This window comes from Primulina tabacum, chromosome 7 (assembly GCF_025594145.1).
Source record: "Primulina tabacum isolate GXHZ01 chromosome 7, ASM2559414v2, whole genome shotgun sequence".
NCBI lineage: Eukaryota > Viridiplantae > Streptophyta > Magnoliopsida > Lamiales > Gesneriaceae > Primulina > Primulina tabacum.
In genome coordinates this window covers 12,734,074-12,757,925 of record NC_134556.1, presented here as the reverse complement: position 1 = coordinate 12,757,925, position 23,852 = coordinate 12,734,074, and the positions used below count along the sequence as shown (strand labels likewise).

Sequence of the window (23,852 nt, the reverse complement as noted above, 5' to 3'; positions counted from 1 at the left end):
AGTGGCCGAAAATATTTAGGAGAGGATGAGAGCCTTTTTTTAGAAAATTGCAAGGAATGGAGGCTAGGGTTTTCAAAAATTATGAATGAATTAAATTAAACTCTAAGCCTAATACACATATATATAAGCTTAGGGTCCATTAATTAAATTAAATATTTAATGGACTTAATCAATTAATTATTCTAGTCCAACTAGTTTAATTAATTAATTAATATTTTAAAGTCCAATAAAGAACCTTAATAATATGTATGTTGGTCTTGTACTCCAACAAGCTCATTATACATATACCTATTACATTTAGTTTAATCCCCTTATAAATTGAAGATTTGAATTTAATATTTAAATTATAAATTCAACTCCTTGAATTTATCACATCTAAAATTTAATATTTAATAAACTCAACTTTTGAGCTTAATAAATTAAATCCTCAAATTTTATAAATTCAACTCCTTGAATTTATTCTCTCCAAATTTCATAAATTCAACTCCTTGAATTTACTATATCATAATATAAATTCAATTCCTTGAATCTATTCTCTCAACGAGAACAAACGATCCAGTGCTTGTGTGACCCTCAATGGTTCAGAGATACAGCTAGCCGTGGGTTCACAACTCTTTGTGATTCAGAATAACATTTATTCTTATTCGGGCTTACCCTAGTTAGCCCCATTCTTTTCATCAATACCTTGATTAAGAATGTCAGAACTTATTTCTGATTGCACCCATCGGATCATGTTAAGAGCATTTAGTAGCAACGCCCCATGATCCCTTAGGTATCACTGATAGTGTCTGCAAGAACCAGTCGATTATGATTAACGTACAGTACGGTCTCTTCATCTCATATATTCCGATCGAATCTGCAACCATTGGTTCATCGAGAGTTGCAAAATAATTCGATAAATATGTGATAACTATAAATAGTGGCATCGCATGTACGGTTGGATAACTCATTCTCTAACGTACATCTCACACTCTGGCCAGAGATTCCACGCATTATAATTTCATTATATCACATAGGATATCCACACCCATAGGTGAGCGGTGAATCCCTGACTACAATGCACTGGCTCATATATGTGTCGCAACTGTACCCAACCTCGCCACCTGATGACTCTCCTGGAGCCGGTAAACAAGTCAAAGCACAGCCCTAGCATATAGAGCCTCAGTGTTGTCCCGGGTCGTAAGGACTAATGGTTGTACAATCATAACCACGGACTTATCCTCTCGATGAATGAAAACCCCTTGGAAAGTCCGAGGGAGGGTTGTTCGGTATAATCATCATATGACTACCCATCTGCATGTTTGGACATCCCTATGCCCTTACAAAGAAACGCAATACACAACATCACAGATGCTAGTCTCGAGCTCAAGTGACCTTTATCCATGTTTTAGGAGGCTGAATCGACTAAGAACAAATTTAGATCATACAGTGTTTACAAACGAGTTTCAACATCGAATTACGATTCATTTGTATTAAAGTATAATCAAGTTCTTTATCTATATTTGATAACATGTGTATACAGATAAAGAAATAACAAACCATGAAATAATGAATTATATTAAAATAAAGATTGTTAATTACAACTGAGTCAATAAAATCCCTAGCCAACAGTTGGCTTGCAGGGCATCTACTCTAACAATCTCCCACTTGCCCTAGAGCCAACTACCCATAAACTTTAATCCCATTGCTTCGCGATGCTTTTCAAACAATGGTCCTAGCAAAGGCTTCGTAAGTGGATCAGCAACATTATCTGCAGAGGGGACTCTTTCGACTGATATGTCTCCTCTTCCCACTATCTCCCGTATGACGTGGAACTTCCTCAGTACATGTTTGGATCGCTGATGAGACATTGGTTCCTTTGCTTGCGCAATGTCACTAGTGTTGTCCCAGTACAACGGGACTGGATCAACTCCATTGGGAATGACGCCCAACTCTTGGACAAAATTCCTCATCCAAACTACCTCTTTTGCTGCAGCAGATGCAACAATGTATTCAGCTTCAGTGGTGGAATCCGCAACGGTGTCTTGCTTGGAACTTTTCTAAGAGACAGTCGCACCATTTAGCATGAATACAAAACTAGAGGTCGATTTCGAATCATCTGCGTCACATTGGAAGCTAGAATCAGTGTAGCCTTCCAATTTCAATTCTCCACCCACATAGACCATGAACAAGTTCTTAGTCCTTCTCAAGTACCTAAGAATATCTTTCACGGCCTTCCAATATATTGGATCAGGGTTCGCCTGATATCTGCTTGTAACACTCAGAGCGTAAGCAACATCAAGACGTATCTATATCATACCATACATGATACTACCAATGGCTAACGCATATGGAACACGTGTCATCATCTCTATCTCTTCATCAATTTTGGGACACATAGCTTTAGATAGAGTAATACCATGACATATTGGTAAGTATCCTCTCTTGGACTCTTCCATAGAGAATCGTTTCAAAATGGTATCGATATAAGTGACTTGGGTGAGTCCTAGCATCCTCTTTGATCTATCTCTATATATTTGTATTCCCAATACATGGGATGCTTCATCCATGTCTTTCATGAAGAATTTACTTGCTAACCATACTTTGATCTTTAATTAAAACAAAAAATAATAAATGCAGCTGGATTCAAATTGGGTATTATTAATTCCAGAGGCCCAAATTCAATCACTAATTCCAGCTTCAAATGATTGGTAAAAGCCCTAACTTTTTGTTCGACTTTGGATTAACTACATTTTTGTTTTTTATCAGAAAGTTATTGTTTTATGTCTCGTTCAGATATTTTTATTGCTGGAAAAGGTCCAGATTTGATTTATATTTTTTGCTCAACTATGGTTGTTTTCTGTATTTGTATTTGTATCTGTGGGTTTTTTTTTCGATTTTTATCTACTTTGATTCTGTTTTTTTTTGTTTACCCATTGTAAGTTATTTTTCTATGATAATACGTACCTATACATGCTTGCAAAATACAGTGAATTGAATTTTTGGTATGATTATTTATATGCGAGAAGAGAAATGGAGCATGGAGATGAGTTTTAATTTCTGCAAGATAGTAAGGATTCCTAGTTCTTTACACCTGGGGGAAAGAGTTCTTGGGGATAGAGTTCCTCCTTTTTATTCTTGCACTTGGTTGACTATAGTTTCCAATTTTTGTGCTTTTTTTATAGTTGTTTCCAAATAATTTTCCTACTTGTAGAAAATAAATTTGCTTTCGTGGTTCTTGAAGAAATTTTGACGAAGAGATCAGTTTCGAGGGCTTTATAAGTGGAACGTGCAGTTAAATGTTTAGCTAGCATTTAACACTTCGAACAAACAGTTTCTCGTAAATGAGCTGGTGCATTAACGACTGTGGTTGCATGCGAGACACGGTTGAAGTATTCTTAGTGACATGACTGCATTATGAAATGACTCGTATGTTAGTTTGTTTCGGAAACGAAGGATAAAATGGGTAACCTTTAGTTCTATTCCCATCCATTACTTCCATTTTGAAGCTTTGAAGCAATCTGTCTTTGGAGTGAGAATTTACGGAAGCATCATTGGCCTGGCCTTATGAACTTTGTGGTAAGTTTTTCTTTGATTTTAAGTTCTATAATACGCAATTTGTTGTGAAGAATGAGATGCAAACTGAGATTTAGAAATGTTGAGGTCTCTTGTTGTTTACATTCTAGTTTTCCAGAAAAGCGAGCATGTTCCACAAGTTTGCAAATGATAACACTATTTTATTCTTCATCTTTTGCTTGGTTTTAGAGATGTGTATATTTTCTTGAGGGGGTGTGCATATATGTTTATAATTCTACCTTATTTTACCCATTTGAATTTGCCAATGTATATGAGATAAGATACATAAACATAACCATAGATGCTATAATTGAAAATATCAGATTCCTTAAAGAACTGTTTAGTTTCCATTTTCCTATTAAGATTTGGCACTACGTTTGGATTCCATCACAAGAAAACTTTTCGTTTTAGTCGTTTGGTTTAAAAGTTATGCAGCACGGAAGTACACTGTTTATCCATGTCTTTCAGCTTTATAATGTTTTATCATGTTGAGGGTTCATGTTAGTTTTTATCGTATTTCTGTGCTTCAGGGGCGTTGTCTTTGTTTCAAGCACTTTTCATGCTTTGTCTCTTGATAGCATTAAAACTTTATAGTTTTTTTTATCATGTGGAGGGTTCATGTTTGTTTTTATCGTATTTATCTGCTCCAGGGGCATTGTTTTTGTTTCAAGCACTTTTCATGCTTTGTCTCTTGATAGCATTATAAAATTATTCTGTGGTTAATCTTGATTATTCAATAATGGAGACACCCGTGTCCTGTGTTGCTGAAGGTATAGTGATGCTGAACCTTGATTATAAAGGCCATCAATCAGAAATTCAATTCTTAAATTTTAAAAAATTTGGAGTGTCGTGCTTATCATGTGTTACTGGTGATTTTAGGGAGTTTGAAGAGTAAAGGATTTCCGAAGATTATAATTTGTAATGGAGCAGAAAGGAAATGGACAGTCGCCGGGTATTGGGGTGGTGGGTAGCTCTGCTCAGATGCCATATTGCATGATGTCATATCCGGCCAACCAAATGGCTGGAACCTCTTCTCCAGTACCCGTTGGATCGATTCAATCGTCCCAAGCTGGTAGTCTTTCTGCTCTCCAGCTCAGATGGCACATCATTATCTTACCTACTAGCACATACATCATTAGTAGCACCAACTCCAAAATTTTTGGGCTAGCCAATATGAAGATATTGATCAGGTAACCGACTTTAAGAACCATAGCCTGCCGCTGGCTAGAATCAAGAAGATAATGAAAGCTGATGAAGATGTTAGAATGATCTCAGCTGAAGCATCTGTTATCTTTAATTTGCACGAGCCTGTGAGATGTTCATCCTTGAGTTGACACTGCGTGCATGGAACCACACTGAAGAGAACAAAAGGAGGACGCCTCAGAAAAATGTTATTGCTGCAGCAATTACAAGTACCATAAGAATGCTCGTCGCTGTTTTATGTAGTTAGGTCTTCCGCTAGCCACATTCTCACAAACAATAATGGCCGGTGCTTGTATTGTAAACCATATTCTTTGCAGCGTTTGTATTGCTAGATACACGTGTGTAATCTTGGTCCAGAGACGATGTTGTAATGTAAAAAAGTTGCAGTTGTTAGCTTTGAATGTTGTAATGATTAATCTCATCATTTCGATAATAATAATAATCTTTGCAAGATCATGATAATTTTATTCTAAGTACCTGTTCCTTTCCTTCTTTAGTCTTGACGTTGACAACATGTGCATATAAGTAACAACCGCAAGGGTTGAGATTGAGTGAAAGTGAAGTTGATACCACTCATTCTTCTCTTTGAAATTGAGATTGGCATAATGTTTGGATTTAACATTCTCTCTGCGAATTGCGAATTGAGGCTTGAAATATGATAGTATTTGCAAAATCATTTATTTTTTTACATACATTAATCAAATATACAACATGAAAACTGGCAACAAAAATTTTTTAGATTCTAATTTCGATAAATTATAATTTCAGTTATTTTTTTAAATGAATTATAATTTCAAGAATACTCGATAACTCAAATCATCCACCAGCTATCAGTCCAGCTAAAGCTAATCAATACTCTTACCATATTCAGATATTGAGTAGCAACTTGTGAACACACAACACTATGCATGATAAATAATAATAATAATAATAATAATAATAATAATCGGTACCAAAATTGGACTATAATAATAATAATAATATTAAAAAAAATGTTAACGTTGCAGAGGAAAAAAATTAAATAAAATTTAAAAAACTCGCTCGAAAAATGATTCCAAAAAATGTGGGTTTAACCCCTGCATATAAAGAAAAGGGCAGTTAACCTCTTTTCAAAAAATTTTCCGCTCCTCTCTTATGATGGATAAAGAAACGATCGCCTCATCCAGCAAGAAATGCTCTGAACTCATGCGTCGTGAATCTGAAAACTCACCAAATGAAATCGAAATTCTACACACAGGTGGAAATGTGGAGACTTCTGACCCGCCTCTTCAAGAATCTGTACTCCAGGCGGGTAATATCGTGCTTCTACAGAAGGTTGAAAACCCTGGTGAAAATGTGGAGACTTCTCTCCCGGTTATTCAAGAATCTGGACTCGAGGTGCCTAATCACGAAAATTCTTATGTAGTCCAGGATATTAGGATCGGTAATATCGAAAATGAAGATTCTGGCCTCATGGGTAATCGCGAGAATTCTCGCCCCGTCAATTTGGTTGTCGAGAATCTTCATATCCGCGGAGGCAATAATATACCTATATCCAGGGCTGGTGGTCTCGGAAACGCAACAGTGAAGATCTTGTGTGGAATTTCTGCAATTGTTCACTGCTGTGCCGTTGTTTTCGTGGCGCTGAAGATTGGGCAGGGGGTCGATGGTTGGAAGAAATCTGGTTTTGCCATAAAGTTCAAACCAAAAATAACTATTTTCGGTCGAGGTAAATAGATATCTCTGTGCTAAATGGGATTTTTTGTAGTTTCGGTTTCTAGTTGTAAAAAGATTTGGAAATTGACTTTTCGAGATATATTTGTTCCTAGCAAGTTTTTTAGGGAAAAGGAAGATGTAGATGAGAAAGTTCTGAGTTCTTACTGTAATCAATGGAGAAAACACAAAGGATATTGCCAAGCTTCAAGCTCCAGTACCCTTATTTCTCTGCTATGAGATTCTGGATATAAGTCAGCCTTTTAATTAACTTATAATGCTACTTCCATATAAGACAGATAAAAAATAAAAATTATTTTTCCATGGTTACTTATGTGACCTCTAACTCCAGCATTGTTGATCAAAACGTCCATTCTTCCAAATGCATCCCAAGCGATCTGCACCGACGGCATATCAACTTTAATCGCTCTGGGTTGATCTCGGCTCGACGAGCCGAGCCCATTATTGATCTCAGTACACAGCGATTAATTGTAACCGGTCGACACGCCGAGCCGCGGCTATAATTCTGCAGCCGGCTTTGGCCAAGTCCAGACAGAAGTCTCGGCCAATTCCAGACGACGCCCCGGTCACCATCGCCACCTTGTTATCCAGCCGAAGCCATGGCTCCAAGGTGTCGTGATTTCAGGTGCATAGTTAAAAGAAAGCTTTTGTCATTTACAGTATATTATCTCATAAATATCACATACATACAATATTCCGTTTTCCAGTGAAAAAGGGTTACTACTTGTACCAATGAATTCTTCCATTAGTAGAACTAGTAAGCACAACAACAAAGATGAAACAATAGAACAGGCTATGGTCGTAAATCAATTAGACATGCTTACTATGTTATTGTAGTGCATTTTGAATTTAGTTTACCCCTATATGTTTGATTGTAATTTCATGTAAAAGAATGAATATACCAATTCTTTCCTCTCTGACACTTGCTATTTCTACTGTTCAAGTGAAGATACCACCTTTTCTTTGTTGGGGGTGCCTAACATAGATTGATGGCAATTTTATCACTCCCCTGTTTAGTTCGTTGGGAAAATTAAAAAAGAAGCTGCAAAATATCGATGTGCTAATAATTTGAAAGGTTGCAATTGTCTGCTGGATCCTCATGACTCGCGTTTTTTGTTCCTTACACGACTAAAAGATTAGATAGCTACTCCCCTGTTTCTTCTGTTCCCAAGTAGTTAATTTTGTTTTCGAGAAAAAAATTAAAATATTTATTATTTAATCGATAGTGTTATATATGATTAAATATTAACTTTTGTTAGAAAAAGAAAGTTGGAATATTAGTGTCCTATAATGCATGTGAGTGGTTGTTGTGGTCCTAACATAGAGTGTAATGATTTATTTGAGGTGGATACGTGGAGAGGGAAACGAAATGTTATTAAGAATATTTTAGTTATAAAAATATTTAAGATCATATAAGATTTAATAATTAACGATATGAATTTAAAATAGGCTAGGACAAATGCTAATAAAATGTGTTCATTTTTTTCTGTAATTTCTAATTTTAATCTTTTAGTATATTGTTAATTTATGAGCTTACAAAATATATTTTATGTCGTGATTGCTAAACAAAAAATTCAAATATTTTGTCCAAAATTTCTCAACTAAATATGATACTGACATGAGCACACTTTTACTGACGAAATAATCTCCTTCAAGTGATATAACAAACAATATGAGTTAATTGATAACACAATTGACATATCTTAAATTATGCATACACTAATATTTATTATTTGACGTATACTCTCTCTAATGTTTATTTGTTATTTAATCGTTCGTCGTTGTTTTCCGAGTTACAAATCTTAAAAGTCTCAAAATTTTAACATGTGATTTAGACGATAATCAAGGAAACTCAATAAAAATTGTTGTACTTAATGAAGTTTTTCATACTTTGAAAAATATTTTTCTCACATTACATATATTATTCACGATCAATTTAGTTTCTATTTACGTTTTAATTACACATTAAAAATTATCATAATATCCAATTTTATCAAAATTCATTCATCTAATAAATGACGAGAATTTTGATTTTTTGAAAAATATTTATTTATTTTTTAAAATTTTGACAGACGAAATAATTTATAATTTTCTAAACTTTTTATATTTTTTTATTAATAGTAGTTTCACTCATGTAAGATATCGATTGCAATGATAAAAAAACAACGTGACAGTAGAAGATTATTATTCTCATTTGAGCATTTTATTATGCAACTTAATTATCAGAAGTTTAGTATACTTTTTTTTTAACATATTCTAAAAAATATTGCAATTTTTAATCGAAAGTAATTCATCTAATAAATGAAGAAAATTTTGAATTTTTTAAAAAATATTTATTTATTCTATAAATTTTGATAAACAAAATAATATATGATTTTATAAATATTTTTTCTATTATTTTTATTATTAGCGGTTCAAATGATCCAAGATATCGAATTCAATGGTAAAAATTCAAGATTATTATCTTCTTTTGAGTGTTATATCAAATGGAATAAACATTTTTTTATATAATAATATTTAAATTTTAAATATATTCATTACTGTTAGGATCGATTTAGAGTTTGGAAGGGGTGAATAAAAACTTTAAAGATTATTGGAACTTTAAACTGTTCTTAACAGTTTTTAATCTGTAAAAACAATTCTTGGAACGGATAGCTTTACTCTACCACTTTAAAATAGAATTCGTGCAGCAAGAAACATACTGGTTTGGCTAGTGATAAATAAACCCTTGGCAGCTTAACAGAGAGAATGACTGGATCCTGAAACAGCTCAATGCTTTTTATTTTGTCAATCACCAATATTTAATGGTAATAGAAATATTCTAACAATTTCTCCATTTTTTGATGATGATAAATTCAAGTCGCAAAACTATACAATTAGTTAAGAAAAAATATCGTAACTGAGATTTAAGCAAAAACTAGTTATATTTCATTGAGATAATAAAATTAAAATGTTACATGTGCGTAAAATTTGAAAGCCTATTACCTCTATTAAGTAAAAACAAAATCTTCTAATGCTCGAATCGCCTCTGCCTCTACCTCTTCTTCTCCTATCTTCTTCAGATCGCCTCTTGTCTTCTTTAAATTTAGCTATGTCATCTTGTCTTTTCTGCTCTTCTAGCTTTTTTTAATCCACTGCTTCCCCATTTTTTATATCACCAGGTTACATATGATCAATAATTTCTTGCCACTGACTACCAATCGGGGGTTGGAGATGATCAAACCGGGGGTTCATGTGCTGTTGGGATCGAGTTATTTGACTTGATAGAGTTATACCCAAATTTTAGTTTGACACTTGGCTATGGCTAGATCAGTGGCAAGAAGAATGAAGTTCTTGTTCATAGAGTCAAAATCACGGAGAACACCTCTCCAAAAATTGTCAAAATCGACAGTATGAGAAAACTATTTGATCTCGACATTGTTGATGGCTGTGGAGAGATTCTTGATTTGCATGTGAACTTGATCAAGTATAAACTTAGAAGAATTATCATCGAACTCAGAAAATACATTTAAGTTGATACCAGATGGAAAATATTCTTCACGAATAGGATATCTTGATTGGAGCTATAGATGTTGGAGAAGAGAAATAGAAGAGATTACTTCTTGATGATCAACGGCTGAGAGAGCGACATGAATTGTGTATCTTCAGGCCATTGTTTAGCCAACATCTACTTCTGTGCCTGCTCTGCACCGTAAAACACTATCTCCGAGCCAGTCAACTTCTCAGGAGAGAGTAGGATCTGCTTCATTTCTATGCCGGCCGGGGAAGTTGGAATTGATCCAATGGTATCCTACTACAGCAAAAACGCAAAATATCCGTTGTCGTAGCTGCCAGAAAACCGTTGTAACTGACAGTGTTGTTGAAAGTGCGTTCAACGACAACGGTTTTCAACCGTTGTCTTTTAGTACCAACGACAACATTTTTGCAACGGTATTAAACCGTTGTCTTTTAGTGCCAACGACAATAGTTTTGCAACGGTTTTAAACCGTTGTACTTTAATACCAACCACAACAGTTTCGCAACGATTTTAAACCGTTGTCATTTAATACCAACGACAACAGTTTCGCAACGTTTAAAGACCGTTGTCTTTTAGCACGATTGACAACAGTTTTTCGACGGTTTTAACCCGTTGTCATTATTTATCAATGAAAATAGTTTCGCCACGTGTGGGACCGTTGTTTTTTTAACACAATCGACAACAGTTTTGCAACACCTAAAAACCGTAGTGTTTTGTTGAATCTACATCAATTCAAAACCGTTGTCTTTAAATTTTCTTCACTAGAATTCAAAACTGTTGTCTTTAATAATTTTTTTCATTAGTTAAAAATTATTGTATTAAAATGTTTTTTATTTACGATATATATATAATTAAACCAAAAATAACAATCGAAAATAAAATATTTACTAATTTCAATCCGTGGCTATGTTATGTTCAAAATCCATCATCCAAAATATGCCAACGATTAACAAAATTTTAACAAATTTGAATTTAATACTGTAATTGACCTTGATACATGTTCGTCATCAATGTGGCAATATGGCAGTAGAGTCCCACAATATCAAAATTTTCCAAACAGAAAATACGGATATACTGCAATCTTTTGTCATTATCGGCCTCGATCTCCTCAAACCTCATCAACATTTCTGCATCAAAACCTTCCCATGCCATTTCATCCCTGGCATATAATCCACACATAGAAAGCCCATTAAAACCCCATGTAAGAGATGATATTGCAAGCAAAGACATACACTGGAAATGCAGCTAACACAAATGGTGCATAGAGACGATAATACATTGTTTTCCCATAATAAATATATCCCACACAATGGAATTTGAAAGCTAAGTGAATTTTTACATTGTATATGTCACGCCCCGAGACCGGGGTTGGTCGACACCGGCGTTGTTCATCAATCACACAATCGAAAAACAACCAGCCTCGTAGCACAGTATAAACCGAAACCAGTTTATTTCATAAATTCGCAAAATTTGAACATTTGTCTTTACAACGGAAAATAAATAAATGCGGAAACGTTTTACATGAAAATTAAACTGCTAAAATTCGAAAATAATGAGAACATGGCTAAGACTAAATCTCGAAATCACCATCCCCAGAATTGTTTCGACTCTTCTTCCTCAAGCTGTTCTTCTGATTTATCTGGGGAGGGGAGAGTAAGGGGTGAGTATTTTGGGAAATACTCAGCAAGTGGCGGCCGTTCGAGTACACAACAACATGCATATAAAATTTCGAAATACATACACACACCATGCATAATTTGACTCATATCACATTCGTATCATTGACCTGACACTGAGATTCCTCTACTTTCAATGGTTTACTGAATTCAGTCCCTAATTTTTATTCCTCTAAGGGGGCGAGGCCGAATCGGTTATATCCTCACCGTATGAGGGTCATATCATAGTTGGGATTCCCTCTCATATCAAGTTGAATCCTCACAGTGTTGACATAAAACTCATGCAGAAATCATAACAAGAAGGGGGTAGAAGAAGAATTGTACTCGACTGAATTTTTCAAAAAAAACGAAAATGCATACACCGAAATTACACATTTAAAACAAGCCCACTTACCTTAAATTCTTGAGGAGAAAAACGTGAAAACCTCGGGATTCTTGCACTGGAATTTCGAAAATTCCAGTGCGGCGACTGAACTGCGGCAGCGCTTCGCGGCTCTCGAGAATCCTAAGAAAACTAGGGGAGAAACTCGAAAAAACTGGAGTAGAAAATGGTGTGAATTTTTGAGTTATAAGCCCTCCTATTTATAGGGGTTGGCTGCTATCTCGATCGAGTTTATCCGTGCGTTTGAATTGAATCAAATCTTCATCTAGAATCGTGATCTAAATCTAAATATTTATCCCTAATCCTGGATGATAAATTTCGAAATTTGATATCCTTCCCTTGGATAAATTTCGAAATTATGCTATGTCCAGCCAGAAAAATTTTGACTTCTGTGTCTAATTTCCAATATTCGGTAGACTTTTTATTTCTCAATTATATTTCTTAAATCCCAAAATTTCCCTACCTAAACTCGAAATTTAGTGGTATTTTTCCAAGATAAGATTTTGATATTTTTTTCTTAAAAATCCTGGTAGTTAAACTTTTAAATTTTTCCCAAGCCTGTATTTTATCGTGCAGACTTTTCCCTATATCTCATCAATTTCGAAAATCCTCCCTAAATCCTTCAATATTTTCGAAAATCCTATGATATCTACTTCAAGATTTGTAATCCAAGATTGCATTATCTTCCTGCTTAAATCTTTATCCAGGTATATCAAATCTTATATCTATATCCGGTATAATTATGCATATCTCAAATTCCGAAATATACACAATATTATTTAAATTCTTGAGTTCCAAATAATGCTCAAGATAAAATTATCCATTCCATTTCGAAAATCTTGCAAATCTTGGTACAAAATATTATCAATCTAAAATCCTGGATTTTACATCCCTCCATCCTTATGAGAAGTTTCGTTCGTCCTCGAAACTTGGGTTGACTAGTTCTATGAAGAGGTAAGGGTATTGGTTCCTCATCCTTTCTTCCAGCTCCCATGTGGCTTCTCTTTCAGTGTGATTAGACCATTGCACCTTGACGTAGGGAATGATTCGTCGCCTTAGTACTTGGTCTTTGGTGTCCACGATCCTGATGGGAACTTCTTCGTACTTCAGCTCTTCTCCCAAGTTACTTTCGGTCATGAGCGGTTCTACTTCCAACACGTGGCTTGGATCAGAGATGTATCTCTGTATTTGGGACACGTGGAAAATATTATGAATTCTTGACATGTTTGGCGGCAGTGCCAATCTGTATGCCAGTGTACCCACCTTTTCCAGAATTTCGAAGGGTCCTACATAACGGGGGTTCAGCTTCCCAGCTTTGCTGAATCGGACAAATTCTTTCATAGGCGAGACTTTAACGTAGGCCTTATCGCCCACGTTGAATTCCACTGGCCTTCTTTTAAGATCTGCCCAACTCTTTTGTCGGCCTTGAGCTGTCTTGAGTTTTTCTCGGACAACTGTAACCTTGTCTACTGTTATCTGTACGAGCTCGGGTCCTACTACTGCTTTTTCTCCCACTTCATCCCAATAAAGTGGTGATCGACATTTTCTTCCATAAAGAGCTTCGTATGGGGCCATTCCGATGCTGCTGTGATAGCTGTTGTTGTAAGAAAACTCAATTAAAGGTAGATGAGTGCTCCAATTGCTACTGAATTCAAGAGTGCATGCTCGCAGCATATCTTCCAAAGTTTGGATGGTTCTCTCCGTTTGTCCATCGGTTTGAGGATGATAGGCCGTACTTAGGGTTACTTTTGTTCCCATGGCCTCTTGAAAGCTCTTCCAAAAGCGCGAGACGAACCTTGGGTCTCTGTCAGACAGGATGCTCACTGGTACTCCATGAAGTCTTACAATATTGTCCATGTACAGTGTAGCTAATTTGTCCAGATTGTAGTTCATACGGACGGGTAGGAAGTGTGCAGATTTTGTAAGTCTATCTACAATTACCCATATTCCGTCCTGACCTTGCCTTGACTTTGGTAATCCTACCACAAAGTCCATGGAGATATGGTCCCACTTCCACTCAGGTATCTCCAACGGTTGCAATATACCTCCGGGTCGCTGGTGCTCTGCTTTGACCTGTTGACAAACATGACACTTAGAGACGAATACTGCCACATCTCTTTTCATTCCGTTCCACCAAAAATTCCTCTTAAGGTCTCTGTACATTTTTGTACTGCCTGGATGTACTGAAAACTTGGAATTGTGTGCTTCTGATAGTATTTCTTGGCGAAGGTTATCGTTGTTCGGTACGCACAGTCGTCCATTCATCCATAGGACTCCCTTGTCATCAATTTGTAGATCTTGAGACTTCCCGCTTTCGACTTGCTCCTTAAGTTTCTTTAGCTCGGGGTCTCGGTCCTGATTTAACTTGACGGTCTCCTGCAGACATGGCTGGGCCGAGAGGGAAGCTAGAGTGATCTTGCCTCTATTTATCCGACTCAGAGCATCGGCCACTTTGTTCGCTTTACCTGGATGGTAGCTTATAGTCAAGTCGTAATCCTTCAGTAGTTCGATCCATCGCCTTTGCCTCATGTTTAGTTCTTTTTGGGTGAACAAGTACTTGAGGCTTTGGTGATCTGTGAAAATTTCACACTTGGCGCCATAGAGGTAGTGCCTCCAAATTTTTAAGGCAAAGACAATTGCTGCTAACTCAAGATTATGCGTAGGGTAGTTCTTTTCGTGCGGTTTCAACTGCCTTGACGCATAGGCGATCACTCTTCCCTCTTGCATGAGTACGCATCCCAGACCTTCCTTAGATGCGTCACTGTAGATGGTGAATTCCTTATCTCTAGTAGGTAAGATTAGCACTGGCGTGGATGCAAGTTTTTCTTTCAATGTCTGAAAAATTTTCTCGCAACCTTCGTCCCAGATGAACTTGGAATTCTTTTGAGTGAGCTTAGTCAGTGGTATAGCTATGGAAGAAAAACCTTCGACGAACTTTCTGTAATAACCTGCCAGTCCAAGAAAGCTCCTGATGTGTGTGGCGTTCTTAGGTTTTGGCCACTCTGTAATTGCCTCAACTTTCTTGGGATCCACTGATACTCCTGCTTCCGAGATCACATGTCCTAAAAAGGATACACTCTTAAGCCAGAACTCACATTTCTTAAACTTAGCATATAGCTCTTTCTCCCTCAGTGTCTGTAGTGCAAGGCGGAGGTGCTCTTCATGTTCTTCCTCGTTGGGAGAATAAATGAGGATGTCATCAATAAATACCACTACGAACCGGTCCAAAAATGGTTTGAACACTCTGTTCATTAGGTCCATAAAGGCTGCAGGCGCATTGGTCAACCCAAAAGGCATCACTGTGAACTCATAATGCCCATATCTTGTCCGAAAAGCTGTTTTGGAGATATCGTCGGCCCTGACCTTCAGTTGGTGGTATCCAGTCCTCAGATCCAATTTATAAAAGACTGCGGCTCCCTTGAGATGGTCAAATAGATCGTCTATTCTCGGAAGAGGGTACTTGTTCCTGATAGTGATCTTGTTCAGTTCCCTATAGTCGATGCACAATCTCATACTCCCATCTTTCTTCTTCACAAAGAGTACTGGCGCTCCCCATGGGGACACACTAGGTCGAATTTGTTTTTTGTCCAGCAATTCTTGGAGTTGCTCTTTTAGCTCCTTGAGTTCAGCTGGCGCCATCCTGTAAGGTGCTTTAGAGATTGGTGCTGCACCAGGAACCAGATTAATTTCGAACTAAACTTCGCGGTCAGGAACTGTCCCTGGGAGTTCTTCTGGGAAAACATCCGGGAACTCACATACTATTGGGATGTCTTCTATCCTCATTTCGACTTCTCCTTGCACTTCGTTGATCATTGCTAGGTAGATGTCTTCTCCGGATTTCATGGCCTTCCATGCCTAGGAAGCGGAAAGGAGTGATTTTCGTTTCTTGGATTTACCATGATACACGATCTCTTTTTGATTTGGGGTTCGGAGCTTAACTCTTTTCCCTTTACAGTCCACTATGGCATTATTATTGGCTAACCAATCCATCCCTAAAATGATGTCGAAATCGACCATAACCAATTGTATCAAGTCGGCACTGAAAGTCTGATTAGCGATACCGATCTTACAATCCTTGTGAATTTCATGAGTTTCTATGTTCTTACTCATAGGTGTGGCTATCCGAAAAGGTTCAGTTAGAGATTCGGGCTTAAGTCCTAATTTCTTAGCAAACCTTTTTGACACAAAAGAGTGTGTAGCACCACAGTCAAACAATGCATAAGAAGGTAATTTTTGAAGTAAGATGGTACCTGATACGACTTCATTGGCTTCGTCCGCCTCTTCTTGGTTCATAGCGAACACCCTGGCATTAGGCTTATTCTCTTTTTTTTTGTTGGGGTTAGCTCCCACATTCGGCCCAGTTCCCTTGTTGGGCCCAACTGCTTGGTTGGCGGCCGTAGGACAATCTGCGATCCTGTGCCCTGCTTTCCCATATCCGAAGCACGCACCACTGGCTCTTCGATATTCCCCGGGGTGTCTGAAACCGCACTTCGGGCATGGCTTGGGTCCTTGATGGTTGGCCGCTGAGTTTTGCCCTGAGGAAGGTCCACCTGATTGGTTTGGCTTTCTGAACTTCTGACCGCCCTGAGAAGACTGACCGGCATGAGGTCGCTTGTTCTTATTCTCTCCCTCCCTGCGGCGGATGTCGGTTTCAGCTCGGATAGCTGCACCCATAAGATCTGCAAAATTGGCGGGGTGATAAACTGCTAAGGCTGACTGGATTCTACTATTTAATCCTCTCTTGAAGCGGTGCAGCTTCAAAACTTCGTCCGCCATGATGGCCGGAGCATAAGACCCAAGTGCATTAACTGGGTGGTGTATTCCACCATTGACATGTCTGGAGCTTGAGTGAGATTTTCAAACTCACTTAACTTCTGCAATCTGACCTCTGTCGGATAGTACTGTTTCAGAAATGTTTCTCGGAAGTTTCGTTATGTGATTGGTCCAGCAGCGATCATGGCTGGCGAGACTGCTTCCCACCATTTAGCTGCTCTGTCTTCAGGGAAAGGCACAATCACATCCACTTTGAGTGCCTCGGGAACTTCCAAAAGCCTTAACTGAGTCTCGACACTCTTTAGCCAAATCTGGCCAACTTCGGGATCAGCGTCCCCTCTGAATATCGGACATCTGTTCTTTCGGAGGGATTCATAATGAAATTTGATTCCATTCGGTGGTGGTGGAGGAGGTGGTTGATTAGCATTTGGGTTTCCCAACCCTTGCAGTGTTGTCGCCACTATGGTGGCTATGGCCATAAGATCAGGTCGGCTTAGATTAACTGCAGGCGGTGGTCCATTCTCCTGTCGATTCTCCTGTCTCTCTTCGCGATCGGCATTAGCGTAACGCGGGTTGCGGTTTTGCCTTGGGGGTCTGCCGGCCATTTCCTACATTCGCAAGTTCTAAAAATTGGTACGAGTAGGTTTCATGCAATAGATTGCGCAGAAATAAATTTAAATCAATGGAACAAATAAAATATTTTATTGACTTCTCAAACAGGAAAATAAATGAACATGACCAATCTAAATAAATAAATGTACTGAAGAAAAGAAAACGTAGCAACAATGGGAATAAACTACTAAGAATGATTCACTAAAATTTTCTAATCCGCTATCTCTCCATTCCCCTCGGCCACATCAGGTAGGGCTTCTTCCTCCTCGGGATCCTCAGGCACCTCTGGGTCTAAGAACTCTGCAAACTGCATATGAAGACTCTGATTTCCGATTCCAACTCAGCAATCTCTTCCCTGTGGGTCAGAATCTTTCATATCGCGTCATTCAATTCATTTCTTGCGTGTGCGCAGTTTGTTTCATTCTTCTGGATGAGCTCCCTCTCCTTTGCTTTCCTTTCGTCTACCTCCTTGGATAGCCTTTGGTTATTCTCAGATAATTGCATGATCACATTCCAGGATTCTTCAATTTTTTTCTTATCCCTCAGCCGGGCTTGACGGGCTTCAGACAGTTCTATGGTGCGTCTATCCACTTCCTCCTTAGCTTGCTTGGCTTGACTCATCGTTATTTGTAATGACTCTCGCAGTTCGCAGTTATGTTCTTTAACGAGCTCGAACATTTGGAAGACCTCGTCAATTCTTTTCTCTGCTGCCTCCAGTTTGGTAGTCAGATTTTCCACTTGTTGCCTCCTCTCAAGATTACTAACTCTCAGCCTCCTGTTAGTCCTATCCTGGTGTCCTATAGCAAATTCCTTTAAATGTATAGCAGCCTGAGCGCGCGTGCAATGCTGGTGGTAATCCAACTGAATAGTCTCCCTATGGGTAATCGGGTTACTTTCTTACGAGCAGTGACACGAAAACGAGCCATTTCCTGAAAAAAAATAAAAAGAAAATGCTCAGAATATCACAAATAGGACATAATAAAAATTTCAAGGTTATATAGAGTCAAATATACGAAAATAATCAAAATTTTCGGAAATTTCAAAAATGGAAAGTTTTGAGATAGACACATGGATTCGAAGCATATGTCGAGAGGATTCCAGAACAGTTGACGGAATCGAATTCGGAGTTTCCTATGAAAAGTTATAAGGGTTACAAAACTTTCCTAAAACGGAAAAAACGACGTTTTGGAGGCCTAAACGAAGGATTTTCGCGATTTGGACCCCTACCTCACGACTTTAGGGTCGTGAGTCTCGATCGTTGGGCCGTTTCGGAGGGAATAGCGTCGGTCCCAATTAAAAATTCGTCCGAAAATTTTTCGTTTTTTTTTTTCCGAAAAAAAAATCTTTTCCCACCCGGATTATGAACCTGGCGGCTCTGATACCACTTAAATGTCACGCCCCGAGACCGGGGTTGGTCGACACCGGCGTTGTTCATCAATCACACAATCGAAAAACAACCAGCCTCGTAGCACAGTATAAACCGAAACCAGTTTATTTCATAAATTCGCAAAATTTGAACATTTGTCTTTACAACGGAAAATAAATAAATGCGGAAACGTTTTACATGAAAATTAAACTGCTAAAATTCGAAAATAATGAGAACATGGCTAAGACTAAATCTCGAAATCACTACCCCAGAATTGTTCTGACTCTTCTTCCTCAACCTGTTCTTCTGATTTATCTGGGGAGAGGAGAGTAAGGGGTGAGTATTTTGGGAAATACTCAGAAAGTGGGGGCCGTTCGAGTACACAACAACATGCATAAAAAATTTCGAAATACATACACACACCATGCATAATTTGACTCATATCACATTCGTATCATTGACCTAACACTGAGATTCCTCTACTTTCAATGGTTTACTGAATTCAGTCCCTAATTTTTATTCCTCTAAGGGGGCGAGGCCGAATCGGTAATATCCCCACAGTATGAGGGTCATATCATAGTTGGGATTCCCTCTCATATCAAGTTGAATCCTCACAGTGTCAACATAAAACTCATGCAGAAATCATAACCAGAAGGGGGTAGAAGAAGAATTGTACTCGACTGAATTTTTTCAAAAAAAAACGAAAATGCATACACCGAAATTACACATTTAAAACAAGCCCACTTACCTTAAATTCTTGAGGAGAAAAATGTGAAAACCTCGGGATTCTTGCACTGGAATTTTGAAAATTCCTCTTCGGCGACTGAACTGCGGCAGCGATTCGCGGCTCTCGAGAATCCTAAGAAAACTAGGGGAGAAACTCGAAAAAACTGGAGTAGAAAATGGTGTGAATTTTCGAGTTATAGGCCCTCCTATTTATAGGGGTTGGCTGCTATCTCGATCGAGTTTATCCGCACGTTTGAATTGAATCAAATCTTCATCTAGAATCGTGATCTAAATCTAAATATTTATCCCTGATCCTGGATGATAAATTTCGAAATCTTGATATCCTTTCCTTGGATAAATTTCGAAATTATGCTATGTCCAGCCTGAAAAATTTTGACTTCTGTGTCTGATTTCCAATATTCGGTAGACTTTTTATTTCCCAATTGTAAAATCCAGGATTTTAAATTTTATCATGATAATATTTTGTACCATTGCAAGATTTTCGAAATGGAATGGATAATTTTATCTTGAGCATTATTTGGAACTCAAGAATTTAAATAATATCGTGTATATTTCGGAATTTGAGATATGCAAAATTATACCGGATATAGATCTAAGATTTGATATACCTGGATAAAGATTTAAGCAGGAAGATAATTCAATCTTGGATTACAAATCTTGAAGTAGATATCATAGGATTTTCGAAAATATTGAAGGATTTAGGGAGGATTTTCGAAATTGTTGAGATATAGGGAAAAGTCTGCACGATAAAATACAGGCTTGGGAAAAATTTAAAAGTTTAACTACCAGGATTTTTAAGAAAAAATATCAAAATCTTATCTAGGAAAAATACCACTAAATTTCGAGTTTAGGTAGGAAAATTTTGGGATTTAAGAAATATAATTGGGAAATAAAAAGTCTACCGAATATCGGAAATTAGACACAGAAGTCAAAATTTTTCAGGCTGGACATAGCATAATTTCGAAATTTATCCAAGGGAAGGATATCAAGATTTCGAAATTTATCATCCAGGATCAGGGATAAATATTTAGATTTAGATAACGATTCTAGATGAAGATTTGATTCAATTCAAACGCGCGGATAAACTCGATCGAGATAGCAGCCAACCCCTATAAATAGGAGGGCCTATAACTCGAAAATTCACACCATTTTCTACTCCAGTTTTTCGAGTTTCTCCCCTAGTTTTCTTAGGATTCTCGAGAGCCGCGAAGCGCTGCCGCAGTTCAGTCGCCGAAGAGGAATTTTCGAAATTCCAGTGCAAGAATCCCGAGGTTTTCACGTTTTTATCCTCAAGAATTTAAGGTAAGTGGGCTTGTTTTAAATGTGTAATTTCTGTGTATGCATTTTCGTTTTTTGAAATTTCGGTCGAGTACAATTCTTCTTCTACCCCCCTTCTGGTTATGATTGCTGCATGGGTTTTATGTTGACACTATGAGGATTCAACTTGATATGGGAGGGAATCCCAACTATGATATGACCCTCATACGGTGGGGATATAACCGATTCGGCCTCGCCCCCTTAGAGGAATAAAAATTAGGGACTGAATTCAGTAAACCATTGAAAGTAGAGGAATCTCAGTGTCAGGTCAATGATACGAATGTGATATGAGTCAAATTATGCATGGTGTGTGTATGTATTTCGAAATTTTATATGCATGTTGTTGTGTACTCGAACGGCCCCCACTTGCTGAGTATTTCCCAAAATACTCACCCATTACTCCCTCTCCAGATAAATCCGAAGAGCAGGTTGAGGAAGAAGAGTCAGAACAATTCTGGGGCTGGTGATAAATTTCGAGAATTGTAGTATTATGATTTAGAATTTTCGTATTTTTTTTATTTGTAAAACGTTTCCGCATTTATTTATTTTCCGTTGTAAAGACAAATGTTCAAATTTTGCGAATTTATGAAATAAAATGGTTTCGGTTTATACTGTGCTACGAGGCTGGTTGTTTTTCGATTGTGTGATTGATGAACAACGTCGGTGTTGACCAACCCCGGTCTCGGGGGGTGACATTTAAGTGGTATCAGAGCCGCCAGGTTCATAATCCGGGTGGGAAAAGATTTTTTTTTCGGAAAAAAAAAAACGAAAAATTTTCGGACGAATTTTTAATCGGGACCGACGCTATTCCCTTCGAATCTATGTGTCTATCTCAAAACTTTCCATTTTTGGAAATTTCCGAAAATTTTGATTATTTTCGTATATTTGACTCTATATTACCTTGAAATTTTTATTCTGTCCTATTTGTGATATTCTGAGCATTTCATTTTTTTTTTTTTTCAGGAAATGGCTCGTTTTCGTGTCACTGCTCGTAAGAAAGTAACCCCGATTATCCATAGGGAGACTATTCAGTTGGATTACCACCAGCATCGCACGCGCGCTCAGGCTGCTATACATTTAAAGGAATTGGCTATAGAACACCAGGATAGGACTATCAGGAGGCTGAGAGTTAGTAATCTTGAGAGGAGGCAACAAGTGGAAAATCTGACTACCAAACTGGAGGCAGCAGAGAAAAGAATTGACGAGGTCTTCCAAATGTTCGAGCTCGTTAAAGAACATAACTGCGAACTGCGAGAGTCATTACAAATAACGATGAGTCAAGCCAAGCAAGCTAAGGAGGAAGTGGATAGATGCACCATAGAACTGTCTGAAGCCCGTCAAGCCCGACTGAGGGATGAGAAAAAAATTGAAGAATCCTGGAATGTGATCATGCATTTATCTGAGAATAACCAAAGGTTATCCAAGGAGGTAGACGAAAGGAAATCAAAGGAGAAGGAGCTCATCCAGAAGAATGAAACAAACTGCGCACACGCAATAAATGAATTGAATGACGCGATAGGAAAGATTCTGACCCACAGGGAAGAGATTGCTGAGTTGGAATCGGAAAATCAGAGTCTTCAGATGCAGTTTGCAGAGTTCTTAGACCCAGAGGTGCCTGAGGATCCCGAGGAGGAAGAAGCCCTACCTGACGTGGCCGAGGGGAATGGAGAGATAGCGGATTAGAAAATTTTAGTGAATCATTCTTAGTAGTTTATTCCCATTGTTGCTACGTTTTCTTTTCTTCAGTACATTTATTTATTTAGATTGGTCATGTTCATTTATTTTCCTGTTTGAGAAGTCAATAAAATATTTTATTTGTTCCATTGATTTCAATTTACTTCTGCGCAATCTATTGCATGAAACCTACTCGTACCAATTTTTAGAACTTGCGAATGTAGGAAATGGCCGGCAGACCCCCAAGGCAAAACCGCAACCCGCGTTACGCTAATGCCGATCGCGAAGAGAGACAGGAGAATCGACAGGAGAATGGACCACCGCCTGCAGTTAATCTAAGTCGAGCTGATCTTATGGCCATAGCCACCATAGTGGCGACAACACTGCAAGGGTTGGGAAACCCAAATGCCAATCAACCACCTCCACCACCACCACCACCACCGAATGGAATCAAATTTCATTATGAATCCCTCCGAAAGAACAGATGTCCGATATTCAGAGGGGACGCTGATCCCGAAGTTGGCCAGAGTTGGCTAAAGAGTGTCGAGACTCAGTTAAGGCTTTTGGAAGTTCCTGAGGCACTCAAAGTGGATGTGATTGTGCCTTTCCTGGAAGACAGAGCAGCTAAATGTTGGGAAGCAGTCTCGCCAGCCATGATCGCTGCTGGACCAATCACATGGCGAAACTTCCGAGAAACATTTCTGAAACAGTACTATCCGGCAGAGGTCAGATTGCAGAAGTTAAGTGAGTTTGAAAATCTCACTCAATCCAGACATGTCAGTGGTGGAATACACCTCCCAGTTTAATGCACTTGGGTCTTATGCTCCGGCCATCATGGCGGACGAAGTTTTGAAGCTGCACCGCTTCAAGAGAGGATTAAACAGTAGCATCCAGTCAGCCTTAGCATTTTATCAGCCCGCCAATTTTGTAGATCTTATGGGCGCAGCTATCCGAGCTGAAACCGACATCCGCCGCAGGGAGGGAGAGAATAAGAACAAGCGACCTCATGCCGGTCAGTCTTCTCAGGGCGGTCAGAAGTTCAGAAAGCCAAACCAATCAGGCGGACCTTCCTCAGGGCAAAACTCAGCGGCAAACCATCAAGGACCCAAGCCATGCCCGAAGTGCGGTTTCAGACACCCCAGGGAATGTCGAAGAGCCAGTGGTGCGTGCTTCGGATGTGGGAAAGCAGGGCACAAGATCGCAGATTGTCCTACGGCCGCCAACTAAGCAGCTGGGCCCAACAAGGGAACTGGGCTGAATGTGGGAGCTAACCCCAACAAACCAAAGGAGAATAAGCCTAATGCCAGGGTGTTCGCT

General features: G+C 38.3%; 1 protein-coding gene and 1 pseudogene across 1 annotated transcript; one reads left to right on the top strand and one right to left on the bottom strand.

Moving 5' to 3' along the window:
- Window positions 1-2,624: 2,624 nt before the first annotated feature.
- LOC142551152 (nuclear transcription factor Y subunit C-9-like) lies at window positions 2,625-5,204 on the top strand (annotated as a pseudogene).
- Window positions 5,205-10,960: 5,756 nt separating this feature from the next.
- Window positions 10,961-16,822, bottom strand: LOC142550575 (uncharacterized). Its single transcript, XM_075659650.1, has 3 exons — window positions 15,943-16,822; window positions 15,410-15,711; window positions 10,961-11,221 (listed from the first exon to the last, which is right to left on the bottom strand). The coding sequence occupies exons 1-3, from the start codon at window positions 16,820-16,822 to the stop codon at window positions 10,961-10,963; spliced, it is 1,443 nt and encodes a 480-aa protein (XP_075515765.1).
- Between the last annotated feature and the right edge of the window lie 7,030 nt (window positions 16,823-23,852).